This window comes from Nycticebus coucang, chromosome 2, assembly GCF_027406575.1.
Source record: "Nycticebus coucang isolate mNycCou1 chromosome 2, mNycCou1.pri, whole genome shotgun sequence".
NCBI lineage: Eukaryota > Metazoa > Chordata > Mammalia > Primates > Lorisidae > Nycticebus > Nycticebus coucang.
Window position 1 is genome coordinate 110,813,742 of NC_069781.1, and position 18,488 is coordinate 110,832,229.

At 51.4% G+C, this 18,488-nt stretch overlaps 1 protein-coding gene across 1 annotated transcript; it reads right to left on the minus strand.

The window, feature by feature from the left end:
* Nucleotides 1-448: 448 nt before the first annotated feature.
* On the minus strand, nt 449-17,222 carry LOC128598187 (basic proline-rich protein-like; the record flags this gene model as incomplete). The annotated part of the gene is given in 8 exon segments (XM_053608505.1): nt 449-515; nt 712-842; nt 845-1,122; nt 1,173-2,190; nt 5,662-5,784; nt 11,864-11,903; nt 12,918-13,103; nt 17,212-17,222. Coding segments are annotated over 8 exon segments (1,854 nt in total), but the record flags the coding sequence as incomplete, so codon positions are not given.
* Between the last annotated feature and the right edge of the window lie 1,266 nt (nt 17,223-18,488).

The window sequence follows — 18,488 nt, forward strand, 5'->3', positions numbered from 1 at the left end:
ATAGGAGTGAGCCATTGCTCCTGGCCAGGGTCCTCATCCATAACATGTATCAGTGGCTGTAAGCAAGTGAGCTAAATTAGATAAAACACCTAAAATGTCTCTGGGCATGAAATGAGTTTTAAGGTTAGATATAGTGATGGCGATGATGATGATGGTGATTGTGGTGGAGCTGATGGTGGTGGTGGTAGTGATGATGGTAGTGATGGTGTGATGGTGGTGGTGGTGATGGTGGTGTTGGTGTTGGTAGTAGTGATGATGGTGGTGGTGGTGATGGTGATGGTGGTGGTAGTGATTGGGGTGATTGGTGGTGATTAAGATGGTAGCGATGGGGGTGGTGGTAGTGGGATGGTGGTGGTGTTGGTAGTGATGGTGGTGGTGGTGGTAGTAGTGATGGTAGTGGTGGTGATGGTGGTGGTGGTAGTAGTGATGGTGGTGGTAGTACTGGTGGTGGTGATGGTGGTTGTAGTGGTGGTGGTAGTGGTGATGGTGGTGATGGTGGTAGTGGTGGTGGTGGTAGTGAGGTGGTAGTGGTGGTGGTAGAGATGGTGGTGGTGGTATTAGTGATGGTAGTGGTAGTGGTGGTGATGGTGGTGGTAGTGGTGGTGGTGGTAGTAGTGATGGTGGTGGTAGTAGTGGTGGTGATGGTGATTGTAGTGGTGGTGGTGGTAGTGGTGATGGTGGTGATGGTAGTAGTGGTGGTGGTGGTAGTGAGGTGGTAGTGGTGGTGGCAGTGATGGTGGTGGTGGTGGTGGTAGTGGTGATGGTGGTGGTAGTAGTGGTGGTGGTGATGGTGGTTGTAGTGGTGGTGGTGGTAGTGGTGATGGTGGTAGTGGTGGTGGTGGTAGTGAGGTGGTAGTGGTGGTGGTAATGATGGTGGTGGTGGTGGTGGTGGTGATGGTGGTGGTGATAGTGGTTGTAGTGGTGGTAGTGATGGTGTTGGTGGTTGTAGTGGTGGTGGTGGTAGTGATGGTGGTGATGGTGGTAGTGGTGGTGGTGGTAGTGATGGTGGTGGTGATGGTGCTGGTGGTTATGGTGGTAATGGTGGTGGTGGTGGTAGTGATGGTGATGGTGGTGGTGGTGATGGTGGTAGTGGTGGCGGTGGTAGTGATGGTGGTGATGGTGCCTCATGGTGGTTGATGATGATGGTGGTGGTAGTGGTGATGATGGTGCTAGTGGTGGTGGTGGTAGTGATGGTGGTGGTGGTGGTGAAGGTGGTGATGGTGGTGGCGATGGTGGTAGTGGTGGTGGTGGTAGTGATGGTAGTGGTGGTAGTGATGGTGGTGGTGGTGGTAGTGGTGGTGCTGGTGGTGGTAGTGGTGGTGGTTGTGGTGGTTGTGATGGTGGTGGTGGTGGTAGTGGTGGTGGTGGTGGTAGTGATGGTGGTGGTGGTAGTGGTGATGGTGGTGGTGGTGGTAGTGATGGTGGTGGTGGTGGTAGTGGTGGTTGTGATGGTGGTGGTGGTGGTTGTAGTGGTGGTGGTGGTGGTAGTGATGGTGGTGATGGTGGTGGTGGTGGTAGTGATGGTGGTGGTGATGGTGGTGGTGGTGGTGGTGATGGTGGTGGTGGTGGTTGTGATGGTGGTGGTGGTGGTAGTGATGGTGGTGGTGATGGTGGTGGTGGTGGTAGTGGTGGTGGTGGTGGTAGTGATGGTGGTGGTGGTAGTGATGGTGGTGGTGGTGGTAGTGGTGATGGTGGTGGTGGTGGTAGTGATGGTGGTGGTGGTGGTAGTGGTGGTTGTGATGGTGGTGGTGGTGGTTGTAGTGGTGGTGGTGGTGGTAGTGATGGTGGTGATGGTGGTGGTGGTGGTAGTGATGGTGGTGGTGATGGTGGTGGTGGTGGTAGTGATGGTGGTGATGGTGGTGGTGGTGGTTGTGATGGTGGTGGTGGTGGTAGTGATGGTGGTGGTGATGGTGGTGGTGGTGGTAGTGATGGTGGTGGTGGTAGTGGTGATGGTGGTGGTGGTGGTTGTGATGGTGGTGGTGGTTGTAGTGGTGGTGGTGGTAGTGATGGTGGTGATGGTGGTGGTGGTGGTTGTGATGGTGGTGGTGGTGGTTGTAGTGGTGGTGGTGGTGGTAGTGATGGTGGTGGTGATGGTGGTGGTGGTGGTGGTGGTAGTGATGGTGGTGGTGATGGTGGTGGTAGTGATGGTGGTGGTGGCGATGGTGGTGGTTGTGGTGGTGGTAGTGATGGTGGTGGTGATGGTGGTGGTAGTGATGGTGGTGATGGTGCCTCATGTGGTTGATGATGGTGGTGGTAATGATAATGGAGAGATTGGTGACAACTCTTTGGGCACTTGAAAATAGGATGTTTACAGATGTATAATAAAATTGAAGTCATTAGGGTAGGCCCTAATCCTATCTGACTGGTTCTGGTGCTCTTATAAAAAGGGGAAATTTGGAGACAGAAAGGTATGCAAGGAGAATGCCATTTGAAGATGAAGGCAGAGAAGTACAAGCTAAGGAAAACTGAAACTGGTAAGCAAACTAGAAGTTAACATAGAGTCCTGGAACAGACTCTCTCTCATAAGGAATCAACATCAGATTTTTGGCCTCCAGAATAAACTTCTGTTGCTGACCCCTCCAGCCTGTCTTTGTTATAGCAGTTCTAGAAAAATAATTCAGAAAGAGAATTTCTCCAAAGGTTGGAAAGGTTACAATCAGGGTCAGGACATTGATTTTAAAAATATTACTTTGCATGCTATTAAATTTTTCTTAGAAGAATTTGTGCTACTTTACCACTCAGTGTTAGGGAAATCTAGAAGTAAACATTGTAGGTAGAGTTGCTGATGGCCAGAATGGACAGAGTCCATATGGTTCTGTCTGCAGCATGCAGTGGCTCTTGAAGGCACTGTAACACCAACACAGCACCAAGGGCTCGACTTCCTCTTAGTTACTGGAGGGACTGAGATGTGGCAGCGACAGAAGCAGGGTGCTTCCAGCATTGCAATTTCATCAAGAAGCTGAACCCAAGCTATGGCTATACTGCTTCGTGTACCTAACAGCAACTCTACTGGATGAATGAGTTGAGTTTTGAATAAAACTATGGTCCTTTAACCTTAGTTCAGAAGGACATGGCCAGATCTCATGTGTCCTTTATGGCAGCATCAGCACATGCTCAGCACCTACACTTATTCTGTGTGGCTGCTTGTTAAGCAACTGGCTGAATTAAAACTGGAACTCTCACAGATGCGTTTTCTTGAAATATTGTTTCAAGAAATAGTTCTCCTAGCACGGAGAAGGTAGAAGATGGTGAGGTAGCCATGGCTGAAGGGCTGTCTGCTCAGAGGCAGAAAGGCAAAATGCACCCTGGGGGTCAGGTGTGGTGGTCAAGCTTAGCTGAGAGCACATCCCAAGCTATGCTTATTTGTGGCCTAAGGGGCTGCAGAAGCAGGAAAATTCAACTGTGCAAATAGACATGCTGCAATTCTTAGAAGCACATGATTCTGCTAGGACCATCTGGCAGCAAGGGGCTAAAAAGACATAATGGAGATTTCAAAGCAGGCTGGGGATATGGTCAGGGCACTCCAGCCTCCCTGCTGTGGCTCTTGCACCACCCGCCAACTAAGGGTGTCTTTCCATGCATGTCGGCTTGAAGTGTGTCCTTCTGGGGAGGGTGGCCAAGGTCTGCTGAGTGCTGAGGCCCTAGCTCTGGGGGTATCAAAGGCAGTGAATGTACCTGGGCCAGTGTACAAGTCCCATTTGGGTTCACCTGAGTGTTCATCCCTTGGCATGCATGTCCCGAGTGTGCATGTCCTCCAGGTACACATCCCCCAGTGTACCTGTCGCCAGATACACATTCCCTAGTCTGCAGGTCCCCAGTGTGTACATCCCCTGGCATACATATCCCCCAGTATGCACGTCCCCCAGGTACACATCCCCCAGTATAAGTGTCCCCAGTGTGCACATCCCCCCAGTGTACATGTCCCCAGGATACACGTCCTCCAGGTACACATCCCCTAGTATATATATCCCCAAGTGTGCATGTCCCCCAGATACACTTCCCTCAGTGTAAATGTCCCCAATGTGCCTATTCTTGATGTACAAGTCCCCAGTGTGCACATCTCCCAGGTACATATCACCCAGTATGCACATTCCCACTGGGGTGTGCACGCCCCCAGTATTCAGATCCCTGGTGCACATGACCCCAGTGTGCACACAGCTGGGTGCACATCCCTCATTGTGCACATTCTCTCAGTATGTATGTTCCACCCAATGTGTATATTCCCAGTGTGCACACCTCCAGTGAGATCCTGCCCCCAGTGTGCACATTCCCACTGGGGTGTGCACGCCCCCAGTATTCAGATCCCTGGTGTACATGTCCCCATTGTGCACACAGCTGGGTGCACATCCCTCATTGTGCATGTTCTCTCAGTGTATGTTCCACCCAATGTGTACATTCCCAGTGTGCACACCTCCAGTGAGAACTTCCCCACAGTGTGCACATTCCCACTGGGGTGTGCACGCCCCCAGTATTCACATCCCTGGTGTACATGACCCCAGTGTGCACACAGCTGGGTGCACGTCCCTCATTGTGCACGTTCTCTTAGTGTGTATGTTCCACCCAATGTGTATATTCCCAGTGTGCACACCCCCAGTGAGATCATTCCCCCAGTGTGCACATTCCCACTGGGGTGTGCATGCCCGCCAGTATTCACATCCCTGGTGTACATGTCCCCAGTGTGTACACAGCTGGGTACACATCCCTCATTGTTCACGTTCTCTTAGTGTGTATGTTCCACCCAATGTGTATATTCCCAGTGTGCACACCCCCAGTGAGAACATCCCCCCAGTGTGCACATACCCCCAGGTATACATCACCCAGTGTATACCCCATGAGAAAGTCCTCCCCCAAGTGTGCATGTACTCCAGTGTACGTACCTGTGGCCTGGGGCCAGCCTTTGCTAAGACACCCCCGAAGGCTCAGTGCACACATGTATAAGGAAACAATTCTGTGTAGTGTGCTGAGGCAATCATGGAGGACAGAAGGATGGGGCATGCCTGCCCCTCCTCAGGGACATCCATTCCCCATGGTTAGAGTGCTCAGATTGGGAGGACTGCTAGACAGGGATCAGGGTGTCTTGGCTGAGTGGAGGTGCCCTGGTCAGTGAGGGCTCCTGTGAGGATGCAATGGGTGACTTGACACCCCTGCATAGAAAACACAGTGCCCCTCACTCCTGGTCAGCTGCTGTTGGGTTCACAGGGCTTTGGAGTCAGGCAGCGAGGGAGGAGCTACAGCTCCCCTCCCCCTCACGGCAGGCGGCAGAGATCTGCCCAGCAACCAGGCCCCTCCATCTGCCGTCTGGGATAAAGAGCTGACCCTGCGGCTGCTGGCACAAGCCCACTTTCTGTCTTCCATTCACTGGGATTACCTTTCAGTTTCCCATTGTTCTTTGCTAATGGCCTTAAAACACGCCTGCCTGTTACCTTCCCTAGCTCTCTGGCCAGGAGGAAAGCCTCCAACCTGAACCCCATTCTGCACCTCCAGCCAAGGGAGGTTGGTAGGATGCAGGTTGTGCACAGGAGTGGAAGCTGCCCACCACCTTCAGCTGCAGCCGTCAGCTGGGCCTCAAGTGTCACAGTATTTTATGGGATGCCTTCTCCTCCCTTGGTGACCTGGCCGGGTCACCACATGGCCCTACTTCTGTGTTGTTTTAAGCCCTACCTCCATGGAGGGCATGGCCGTCCCCTTGTCTGGACAGATGGCTGAGGTGGGCTGGAGGTGGCTGGCGGCGGCTGGCCTCAGGTCTCGTGGCGTCTCACTCACTGTGATTACCCAATTGTCACCCTGGAGGGGCAGAGGGGACAGGGCAGCAGTGGCTGCCTTGACTTTTAACCCTTTCTGGAGTTAAGGGCCTGATTCCCAGGGACAGGATTCATCCAAATGGATTGGCCCTTTCTACTTGCCCTTATTATTGTCTACTCGGGCAGTGAGGAGGGCAAAAGGTCTCCAGTTATTTGTACAGCATCTGGTAAAAAAGTAATTCACTTCTTCTGGGGGCATTTGAAAGCTTGCTATGGTTGCAATTATCAGCACTGGGGAGAAACCTTGGAAGATAGTGTTATCAAGGTGTCACTATTCATTTCCTTTTTCTTTAGCCATAGAGATGGATTAAAAAAAACAACAGAGGCACTCTTTGTCTGAAAAGGAAATGTTGATGGACGGAAACTAGCACGACTTGGTTCTGATTTACAAAAATGTGGGTTGAACCCATTGTTCCCAGAGCATGTCAGGCTCTTTGGGGAGCTGCTGGACATGGTCAGGGAGCTGACTCCCCCACCACTGCTGAGTGTGACCTTCACAAGGTCCTGACTTGTGGCAGTCTATATGCAGCAGCCTGTCTGTGTGCAGCAGCCCCTGCCTGGCCCCTGTGTGCACATGTGTGCGCCTGCTCCCGGGAAGGGCCTGAGCACGCGTCTCAGATGGGCGGCTGGCTTTGTTGTCAGAGGCACAGCCTTCTTCACATTGGCTGGTCTTCAAAGCAATGACATGCCGTGTCAGATCTGCCATAGTTTAGGCACGTGGCAGGCGTCCAGCATGCAAATGAGTCGGACGCTTTGCTGTGGCCTGCAGTGCCAGAGCCAGCAGCCCCACACCCCTGGGAGGCCCAGCAGGTGCCCGTGAGGCAGGTGTGCAGCTAGCCATATGCTCTGGTGAGCGTCGGGTTTCTGCAGGCATTTTTCAATGCCCTATGAGGTGAGATAAAGTGGGTGGAAAGAGTTCTATGCCAACTTATGGTTGCATGAGCCACCTCTGGGTAGAGACAGTCCTGAAACTTCAGCATGGCAGGCAGAAGAGGGACAAAAGTTAGGGTCAAGGGATGCCCAAGTGCAGCCTGACTCCGAAGAGTCACCAAACTGGGTAATTATTTTAAAAATCCTCTGCATTTCAGAGGCAAGGAATGTTTATGGTTAAGTTAGACACTGTGTTCTGTAGAGCCGCGATGCAGGCCTAGAAGGCCGTGTGAGACAGGGGGCTCTGACTTTACCACCCATGAGATCCACCAGGGAGCCATACAAATCACCGTGCTTGGGCTGCTCTCGGGATCAGTTATACCAGACTCTGGAAAGAGGTCCTGGGCATCTGCAGATCCTGTTTCACATGTGAAGCCCACAGTGTGGAGCTGTGCTGTTCAATACAGTAGCCCCTAGCTGCATGTGGCTACCTTAATTTAAATCCATTGCAATTTTAAAAAATTTGTTAATTTGCACCAGCTGCATTTCCCATGTTCGGTGCTGTATTGAGCAGCGCAGACAGAGAACCTTTCCATTGTCCCAGAAAGTTCTATGGGGCAGTGTGCTGTAGAGAGTCCGTCCAGTCCCTTGTTTTCTGGGGAGGTGACCCACCTTGCTTGGGGTACACCGGCGGCTCAGGGCAGTGGCTGGTCCTGTCTCCTGCATTACTTCTCAAATGCCTCAGGCTGCTGAGGCACAAGTGCGCCAAGGAAAGGACCCAGAAAATCTAGCTACCACTGCCTAGTAGGTACACTGAGAAGGCAAAGATTGGGAGCCCTCCAACGTCGGTGGAGCCCCCTCCGCAGTGCTAGGATGACTTTGGTTGGCTTTGACAATGGGTATTTCTAGGGGCTCCTCTTGTCCTCTGATCATGCATGTTTAGGTCCCCAAAGCATTGATGCTGCTAAACAGCTCCTCCCCCTCGGACGCCAGTGTGGAGGGCTCCAGCAGCCCTATGTGGCCATGTGCCAGCTGGTAAGAAGACTCTGTCTTGCCCGTCTGGGTCTCACCCTGTAATTTATCAGATGATCATTTTTGTAGCAAAGGGATCACACCATGCGCCAAGGATCTTTGAAACTGAAAGTGTGGTTTTTAAATGAGCCCAAGTGCAAACCAAAGGGAATGTGGGGGCAGTGAACCCGTGGTGACCAAAACGATGTTGGGGGAGGGTGGCTTTTCTAGCAGGGCAGCATTTCACAGCACGTGCTGCCAACTGTTGCAAAAGGAAAAAAAAAAAAACCTAAGAAGAAGAAAAAGAGAAGGAGATGTACATCTCCCTGCAGGCCTGCAAGCCCCTTTCTTCTTCATTGTTCTCTGGAGCAGGCAGCAGGCCCAGCCAACAGCTGTGCCTTGCGTGTATCACTAACAGCTGCTTTTTCCTGGGATGAAATTAAAAGATTAGGGGATATGGGCACGTGCTGGCCTCCGGAGCCCAAACAATGCTTGATTTAGGGTGAAACTTGTCTGGGGAGGCTGACAAAGGAGGAGGCTCCGAGTTGGCCAGGGGTCAAAGGGGGGGCGCTGGCTTTGACAGAGACAAAAGCGGGGAGGGGGCTGGAGGCAGGGGGGTGGCGGCCAAGAGAAAAGAGGCCTCGGCAGCAGCTGCTCCTGCCCCAGAAATTTGAGATGGATCCTTTCACAAACACAAATGCTGGAGAAGAATAGGGGGCCACGCTTAGCTGAAATGGCTCGTTTGCAAATGAAAAGGAGATTGAGAGCCCCCTTACATTTTCCAAGTTTTCACCTAAGAGGATGGAAAATGATTAGTGCAGGCTAGAAGTGTGCAGCAGAGCAGATGGGCAAGCCACCCCAGCGCAGCGCTCCATGTTTACATAACAATCATGCCCGCTGCATGGGTGTAGGAGCCTGGCCCCCTAAGTGACCAGCGGGGACACCCTCACCCTGAATTTGGTGGGTGGGGTGAAGTTCTAGCTGGGTCTCCACGGGAGGTCTTTGCTGCAGCCTGTGTGGATATTAATTTATGTGCTGGGCTAAATTAAATACCCTTCTTAGCCATGAAGCAACAAGGCGGCTGCAGCAGGAGGCAGGCGGGCAGACAATGCTCCCAGTGTGGTTGTCATCCCTTGTCAGGATGTCTGACTTCCTCAGCTTGCTGTTTTCTCTAGGCCACTACTGAGCCAGTTAGAGGGGGGACCCGTGGACCACTTCATCATGTGTACAGAGGAGGATTGTAACCATCAGAGTGCTCAGGGTTGGAAATCAGGCTCCCAAGTCAGGCTGCTGAAAAGGCAGGGCCAGAGGCAGCTCTGAAAGGAGGATGGAAAAGGCCACCCTCTCAGGAGAGGCACCTGGCAACTGCAGGGGCTTCCCACATACCTGGCAAATTCCCAAGGCAGCTTCATGGGTTGACACCAGGGCCCTGAGCTGAGTAAGGGTTTGCTTCTGGGAATATTTCTGACACAAGTGCATAACCTGAGAAAACATCTGACAGACAAACCCACTGGGCCTAGAAGACAGAAATTTAGGAGACATACTGAACCCAAAGGCAGGCCAGCTGAGAGCACACACTTGGGGTCTTCTTTTACCTTAAAGGGCATCCATGAAACAACCGGCAGAATCTGAGTAAGTTCAGCAGTGTGGACAATAGTATTGTATCCATCTTAATTTATGGTTTGTACTGTAGTTACGTGAGAGAATATCCCTGATTTTCTAGGAAATATGGACTAATATTCAGGAGAAAATGGGCATCATATCTGCAACTGACTTCCATGAGGTTGAGAAAATAAATTACAGCTCTCTCTGTATATGGCTTCAATGAGAGAGAGAGAGAGATTGAGAGGGAGAGAGAAAGAGAGACGCTGTGAGTGCAGAATGGAGAGAGAGAGAGAAAGTGAAGTGGTAAAATCTCAACATTTGGGAAATCTGGACGAAGGTTAGCTGGTAATTTTTTGTATTATTTTGCAACCTTTTTTCTAAGCCTGAAATTAAGTCAAAATACCAATGTTAAAAGGGAAAATGGGGCATTTGAGGCAAAAACCTTGGGTGAATCATCCTGGCCACCTTCCAGGAGCTCACGGGAGTCTGCTACTTCCAGAGCTGCACACATCACCCAGCAACCTCGGGCCCACTACATCTGTGATGGGGATAATTCCTGCTACCTGGGCTTATGTTGCCACCCTGGAGCGTGTGTGTAGGGGTAGGGCTGTGTTTGGGCACGAGTGCTCTCCTGGGCCCGCCTGTAGGGTGGATATCTTCCCAAAGTTGACTTGACAGAGAGGTCTGACTCTCTGCTCGTGACCGTGGGAGGCTGTCAGGTGTCAGGTAGTTAGTTAGGAACAGTTCTCCTGGGAAGGGGCAAGGGTGGGCCCCAGCTCCCATTTTGCTGCCATCCACTTTGATTCTGTCCCAAGTGATTGCTTTTACCTGGGGAGGAGGGACCACCCTACCCATCTGCCAATCAGAACTTAGTGTGCCAACTGCAAAAGGTTGCAGAGGACCCTCTAGTCTAATAGCAGGTACAATAGAATCTTGAAGGTGACCTAGAACAGCCATAAGACTAATTATCGTGTGGTTCACCCTCATCATGGGCTCTCCAAGAGGCTCATGGGAGGTTCCACATACTCAATAAGACTCTGGTTCTGAGGTGACATCTGAACCAAGAGGTAGGCCTAATCCAGCCGACTATAATCCCTGCTTCTTTGCCAACTTGCCTTGGCAATGGAGGCCTGTTCCCTGTCTATGGAGAATATATCTTGCTCTGTCAGGTTATATTTGTTCTTACACTGTAAACTTACCTTTCTCTTCCTCAATAAATTTTGTTTCATATTCACCTCACTTTGGGGAGTCTGGACATTTTTCAACCAAGACCATTCCAAGAACTGAGGACCTAGGCAGCTGCCTGAAACCCCAACATTTTAGGAGAAAGGAGCTTCCTTGAAACCCAACAGTCACCAGGCAGGAGGAAGGGCTTTACTCACCCCAGGAAGCTGACCTGGCTGTAGAGGCGGTAGAGTGAGGGGCTTGGCTAATGAGAGTGAGGGATGCCACGTCCCAGGGACGTTCCCTGGCATCCTGGCAGTGGTCACCTCTAAGGTACTATATCTGACAATGAGCTACTGTCTTCCCCTTCTGAATCACTGTGGTATTATCGCATGAAGTTAACTGCCTCTCTCACTAAGGCCCAGCTGACACTTTTGCCCTTTGGATTCTGTCAGCTGCCTACACCTTTGTGTCACCTACAGAGGGAATCGTTAGGAAATGCCCAGGCTTCATTCATCCCCAAATGGCCCAGTCAGAGTCCCTGAGTATAGAGAGAAGGTCAGAGCTGAGTACGATTGTGCTGTCAACATTTTTGAGTGTGCACCCAGGGCTGCAAAGGGCTGCCTGGCAGTTTGCACTCAACGACTTAGATTTGATTTTAAGTCGAGGATAGACTCAGACACCACACAAGCACCTTGCTGCCAGAGGGGCCTTGCAGGCCAGAGTGAGGCAGGGGACACCCCAATGTTGAGAGTCTGGTATTATTTTAAGGTCTTTATTCCAATCATGGTAGCAGAAATCCTGGTGTTTGTGCGGTGAGTGGCACAGGATAAAAGCACATGCCTCAGACACTGGTGGCATGAGGAAGCTATCTTCACAGAGTTAAGGATTCTGATGGTGCAAACCTCAGAGTTTTCCCACAACTCCTGTGAACCCCACTCAGCAGGGCCCATGGCAGGGCTGGGGCAGAGCAAGCTCTGCGAGAAGCCTTGAGAGATGTGTGCTCTCAATTTAAAGGAAGGAGCACATTTGTTTAGCAGTTGCACTTCAAATGCTTCCTTTTGGGACTTCTGGGACTTCATGTACTGTCTTTGGTTTTTGTTCAGAATATGTAGGGCTGCCTAAAAATCTTCCACTTGCCTTATGTGTTTTTACACAATGTCAGATGTGGCAGGATTGTTTCCAAAACACAGGATGAAATGGGGAGACTGGAACAGGCTGCCAGTCATGCTGCAATGACAAGTGTGTGTTCCCAGCAGCCGGGGGACCGGGAGGGACACCCAGGGGTACCTGGAGGGGACATAAGGACACTGCCTTGGAGCAAATTATGGAGAAATGAATACATCTGAAGTCCCCTGTGTATTCTCTGCCTCTCTTCTGGGAACCAGTCTATTTCTGGCTCCAAAACTCACAGAAATATGCTCTATCTGCAGAAAGGTGATAGAGGCATGGCTGTTGGGAAAAGTGGCAGAGGACAAGTGAGTCCCTTGACTGGCCTTGGGTCCACACAAGGAAATCGGCTTCTTGGATGCACTCCCAACTGCTCTTCATGAAAAAAGTCTAGTTTTCTATAACACATACATATATATGTGTATATACACACATATGAAGTGGCAGGTGGCCCGGAGAAGCCTGCCTGCCTGCAGCACGAGGGGCAGCAGCCCGTGGCTTGGTGCAGGCGTTGGAGGAAGGCTTGTCCAACAGGGCCTGCCAAGGTGAGTGGGGTTGAATGCCAAGTACAGAAGATGCAGGGCAAATGTTACTGAACTGAAAAAACTGTCATCAGCAAGGGGATAATTTCCTTGTTCTCTGATAGGGTCACTTCAGTTCTTCTGAAGACTTCAGATGCTGGGCTTTCGAAGTCATGGAGAACATTGTGCTGACTTGGGTGTGTGTTTGTTGCCATCCCTGGCCTCTCTGAAATGTCCTTCTCGCTGAAATACGGTCTGTACCACAGGGAGGGGCCGTGAAGAAGGGAAGCCTGCCATTTTCGACAACTTGGGTGAACATGGAGGACATACTATTAAGTGAAATAAGCGAGTCTGGAGGGACGAATGCCACATGACCTCACTTACAGGCAGAGTGTAAAGGCACTCTCGGGAGTAGAGAACAGAAAGGGGCTTCCAGGGGTGGGGATGGGGAATAGGGAGATGCTGGTCAAAGGACAGAAAGTTTGGTCAGACAGGAGGAATAAGCTCCTGATCGACTGCACCTCGTGGTGACTGGAGTTAATAATGTACTGTATACTTGAAAATCGCTGAGGGAGTAGATTTTGTGTTCTCACCACAAAAGAATGCTGAGTATGCGAGGTGATGGCTGTGTTCAGTGGCTGCTTTGGCCATCGCACAGGGTGTGTATGCATCTCAAAACATCGTGTTGTCTACCAGAAATCTATGTGATTGTTACCTGTCCATTTAAAGAAATTAATTAAAAAAAATAAACGAGAAGAGCCAAGGTAGAAAGCACCTTCCCCCGGCCAGCTCTTCACTGTGGCTCCACTGATGGACGGCTTTGGTGATAAGCTGCTTCGGGGAGGCGGGCAGCCTGGTCTCTGGGTGTTGGCAGCTGCCTGTCAGGCTGGGGCAGGCAGCAGGGGTCAGGGGCTTCTGTGGATCACAGGACACCAGGGGCTCAGGCACAAAGGCCCAGCTGCTGCAGACGACACAGGCCTGCTCTTTGTGAGGTGCGGGCTACCAGCGTCCCAGGAGGCAGGTGAGGCAGGCAGCGCAGGGAGCCCAGCCTGTGGGGCCGGCACTGAACAGCTGCTTCCCATCCAGGACATGCAGAGTGACCTGCCCCATCAGTCACCGTGTCTTCACAATGAAAGGGCTGCTCCTTAGGTGAGCTCCACCCACTTCATTGTCCATCTGAACCTGAATTTTCTCCCTGTCCCACATTATCTGTGCCTCCTGAAAGCTTGATTGTGCACGTCTTCTGATTTTGTGCTAATAACCCCAGAGTGGGTCTGTATACTCCATATTAAAATAAAAACCTGGACCCATAAGAGGTAGAGTTCAGAAACATCACGTTGTCCTACAAGGTCAGGGTGGGTGGGGCTGCCTTGGGGTCCTGAAGTTACGCTCTCTGAGCATCAGTGTTCTCCTCCAGGGGATGAGGAGCAGGAATAGTTTACCATCATATTTGGGCATCCATTGGTGTCTCGAACCATGCATGGCTCCCAGTGGCCATACCTGCTTGTCCCAGCAGAGTAAAAGAAAAAGACCTGAGAGAAATTGGTGCTGTTTAAAACGATCTTTGCCCAACACAGTGTAACATGATATGGACGCACACCTGTGTCCACATGTGAACAACCTGTGTCCAGGAAACTGGGGAAAGAAACTGAGACTAAGCTAAACTTAGAGAAACAGACATGCAGAAAGGTCTCTTCTAACTCAGCTGTCCCCTGTGAGTCTTGCTCTTTGTGGCCCAATTCACTTGTTTTCCTCCTAAATCCAACCATCCAGAGGGTAGTGGAGAGTTGATTTGGTAAAATGTATTAGCCAATGTCTTTCCCGAGAGGTGGTCCTCGGGGGCAGTGATGCCTTGGGGAGGGCATTGCTCAAAGGTCAGCTCCAGTTTGGTATCATTCTTGGGTTCTACCTCCTGTTCTGGGGGATTCAGAACTGGAAAGCTGGAGTCCTCACTACAGGCATCAAGTATCTGCGCAGACCTAGCCTAGGGCTGTGTGGACAGGCAGGCTCCTTCTGGCATGGAACATGGTACCATCTGGGGGCACAGAGTCTTGGAGGCTGAGGGAGAGGCTTCAGGGATGGCCAGAGAGGCCAGTGCAAAGGCGTTGGCAACCCTCAGAGAGAGCGTACACCCCTCAGCAGCTGGCCTGGCCAGGCTCTTCAGAAGCGTCTGGGCTCACCTCTTTCATGTGGTGTCTCCTCTGAGGCCCCAGCAGCATGTGGAATTCATTCATTCATTTTCATCCCCCACAAGATGTTTCCTCAAACCCCACGTAATATGCAAAGGTGCCATTTCCAGTTAATTTAGCAAAAGAACTTAGTTCCTATAATTTTTCAATTTTTTTTTCTTTTTCTTTTCTTTCTTTCTTTTTTTTTTAATGAGGAAGCACATATTGTGCTCTTAGCCCCAGAGCCAGGGGCCAATTAAACTCTAGTGTCCCCATTGTTCCCAGGCAAGCAAGAGCTACACGTGCTCCTGGCAGGCATGGGCAGCAGCAGGGCCGGGCAGGCAGCCCCTGTCCTGGTGGTACAGTGACTCTAGCCAGACCCTGGCATATGCCTGGCCCCAGGGGAGGGGCATCTGCATGGCACATGCTGGGTGGGAGGATCCGTCTCACAGAGAAGCGCACCCCCTTCTCTCCCCCACCCCCAGCAGGCCTCTCGATGGAGGCAGGCGTGCCATGCAGCAGAGACACGCTTTGTCCTCAATTCCCAGACAGTGTGAGATGAAGTCTGCTTGCGGTGCACCTGCATACCTTCCAGTTAGAGCTGGGCCAGCAGACTTCGGTGTACTATGGGATGGCAGCTTTTAGATGCACCCCCATGCTCTTCAGCTCCCCTCCCACAGACCAGTGAGGTCTGTCTCTTGCTCTGGAACTGGGGCCCAGGTTCAGGACTGGTGGATATACAGTAGGGATATGCCATGTCCAAGAGAAGAGACGGTGCCCAACTCCCTAGGTGATATGTAGCCTCTACCTGTGTGCCGCTGGCAGGCTCTTGCTGGAGCTCTGAGCTGACATGCCCTGAGTCCTACCACCTGCAGCTACCATGTTGTGGAAAAGCACACAGTAGCTCACAGGGACAGCGTGTAATAAAAAGATCTGAGGCTGCGTGATGAGATGCCTGGCCAGCCCCCAGCAGCTCCAGCCACTGTGTGACCACACAGCAGAAAGCCCTAAGCCAGAGCCACCCAGCTGAGCCAGAGCCATCCAGCTGCAAGTGATCACAGAATGATTGTGGTCATTTTAACACACTAAGTTTTGGGGCGATTTGTTACATGGCAGGAGATAAATGAAATATCTGGTGCTCCCCATATTCCCCTTCCAGCTCCAGACGGGCCACCCCACTTTCTCTGAATGGCTCAAGAGTTGTTCTCCTGCCATTTCCAGCACTTGGCTCTTAACATGGTTTCTTCAGATTATGGGACACAAATGCCAAGCTCTGTGCTTGCTTATTTACAAGAGCCTCTTTGCTAATTTACTTTTAATTCCTCCCCTTATTTCAAAGAGCTGGCAGGTGCCTTGGCACACTCCCACAAGAAGTTAAAGTGAAATCAAGGACATTGGCAGACTTCAGTGGAAAGTGGGAAAGAGAAATGAATATATCGGGAGCTGGAGATAAAGTGGATGCTGGCATGGGGCTAACATTTAACTTTCATTTCTCAGTAGCTAAGGCTTTTAAGAAAAGCTCCAGTTCTTAATTTATAGAAGAAGGCAGAGCAGTTCTCCAGGAGAGACAAGTTATTTTCCTGACATTTTTGTCCAGGAAAATTAAGTATTTGAACATAAGGCAGAGGAAATAGCATAACATTTAATGTTTCCAATAGCATTTGTTTTAAGAGGAAATGTCTTTTTCACGTGGTAATTTTTAGTTTCATTGCATAGTAAAAGCTTCAGGCAAAATGTTTCATCTTCTGGGCACGGCATGCCACTGGACAGAGCCCAGGAGACCTGGGAGACAGACCCCGCCTGGGCGGGCAGGTCCCTTGTGGACCTCAGCAGCTCACACTGTGCTTTTGGCAGGAACAGGGTGGTGTCCAGTGAATGCCAGGGGGAGATTTCTGGGCTGTTGATTGAGGCCAGAGCCACGTGCTTTTGAGCCCTCCAGACTAATGAAATGCTGACATTCTGTTCCACCAGTTCTGTCTGGAGTTTTGGCTTTGGCAGAGAGCCGGGGGTTGGGGTGGGGGGTACACAAGGGCTGGTCGGTGCTTGCTTCTCCCTTAGAAGGTTTGCTGGGCTGGAATGTGTGGATGGTGCTCAGTGGAACTCTCTGGAGCATGAGATCCTCAGGGGACATGGGTGGCTCTGTGAATCCAAGCCGCAGGCTGGGGTCCTCCAAGGGGCCAGGAGACAGCTTTGGCTGCTGTCCTGCTGTGAAGGCTGGCTAGACCTCCCTTTGTAAGCCCCAAGGGACAGCTTTGTGATCTTGTAGGTCGGGACAGTAACGTATTTGTACCATCCCATCAGGTACATGCTGCACACATGCTGTTAAGCCTTGTCCCCTGAACCAAAAGTTAATCTTCCTGTCTGATCTGACTTTTGCAGATGGGACAGGCACAGTGTCCAGGTGCGTCCCTTGTCATCTATGGGGCTGACATGGAATTAAGCACATTTTGCCTTTGATTTCATCTTATTCCTCCACTCCAGCCTGTACCCACGGAGATGTTACTCAGTTCCCCCGGTCATAAGACACCTTCAGGGCTCTCTGCGTGTCCCTCCGGCAGGACTGTGTCCTGTCCCTTGGAGGAGCCTGGGCCGGTGGGCATGGGGTCTGGGTGCTCCTCTGCCTCCCTCTTCTAGTGTCTTCTGAGGGGCTGTGCCCTTCTGGGCAGGGAATTGAACCCTTCTGGGCCAGGTGTGCCTGTGCACAGGAACACACAGCTCCTGTGTGGCTCTTTGGAGGTTCTCCAATGGCTTGGCCCTGCTTAAAGCCAGACAGCTCAGACAAACTTTGGGCAGGATAGGAAGAGCCCTAGGAGATAGGGAAGCAGAAATCCCTACCTCTGAGGTGGGTGGATCCAGGACTTGCTTTGTAGGGACTGGAAGAATGTGCAATTTTCTGCTCACCTGAGGTCCATGCTGGTCACAAGAGCACTGTATTTTTTGGTGAGATAATAACAATGCTCCTTCCTTCTACCTTCTCACTCCACACTTTCTAGGTTATTCACAGCTGGCCAGCTGCTGACTCAGCCTCTTGCAGGACACCCAGGCAGACCCTCCAATATTACCTGGTCACTTCCGCCCCTGAGAGCTGGCCTGCTATTTCCACCTTTCCATCTTTTGCCATAAAGAAAGGAGGTAACTGTGTGAAGATGTATGACTCGTGGTTTTCCTTCTGTGGTGTTGACTGATTCATGCTTGGAATTCTGATTTGGGCCACTTCTGCAGGGTTTTGCGCCAAGGCCATGACTCTGACGCCATCCATACCAGAGAGCTCCCTTCAGCACACTCTCTGCCTTGTTAGTGGCCCCAAGCTCTATCCACATCTCAGAGGCAGTGACACTCTAATCTGGCCCTGAACTGTGCCCTGGTACCTCCTGAGAGATTCTATTTAAGTCTCTTTCTCTTAAACCTCTCCTCCATGTCCTTGATGTTGCTGGAAACTGTTTTTCTTCTGGGTGGTTGCATTATAGGCAGGACACTCATTTCCTTGAGACTTAGTTGCTCCCTTGGTAAATGAGGCATCATATGTGGGATGCCTGGAAACCATGTGACAAAGATGATGATGAGGATGGACCCTGGGCCATATCCCTAAAGACCTTCAAGGAAAGGCCTGCTGCCCAGCCACAGGGTTATGGTCGGCAGGTGGCCCTTAGCTGGCCTCCCTCAGGGCCAGGGTTATCTCAGCTCTTAGAGCCACTGTGCCCATCCCTAGGGCCACATCCAGAGCTCCTGGAGGCAGGGTACAGGGCCAGCAGCTGTCTCAGGGGTACAAGTCTCCAGGGACATTCCAGCTCTGGAGCTCCAGTGGGCCAGCTGCAGCTAGAAGGGAGCCTGCCTCCCGCTGTCCACCCCCCTCCCTGTGCTGTGGATCCCAGGACCCTCCTTCATCCAAGCCTGTGGGCTCACTTCCTGAGCATATGCTAGGTGGGCACAGATGTCAGGGCCAGGCAGCCTGTGTCCTTTTCTTGCGTCCTCTTCATACAGGTAAGGTGATGTGCAGAGGACCCACTACCTCATCTCATGGCCTCTCTCAGTGTACTCTCTGGGATGACGAACAGGAGGCTGAGGACAGCAGAAAACCATAGTTCTGTTTCATTTACGAAATGAGAATCTGGGTGTGGGGATCTTAGGCACCCCTCCCTCTGCAGGGCCAATGTTTCATGGGCACAGAAGGAGCCAGG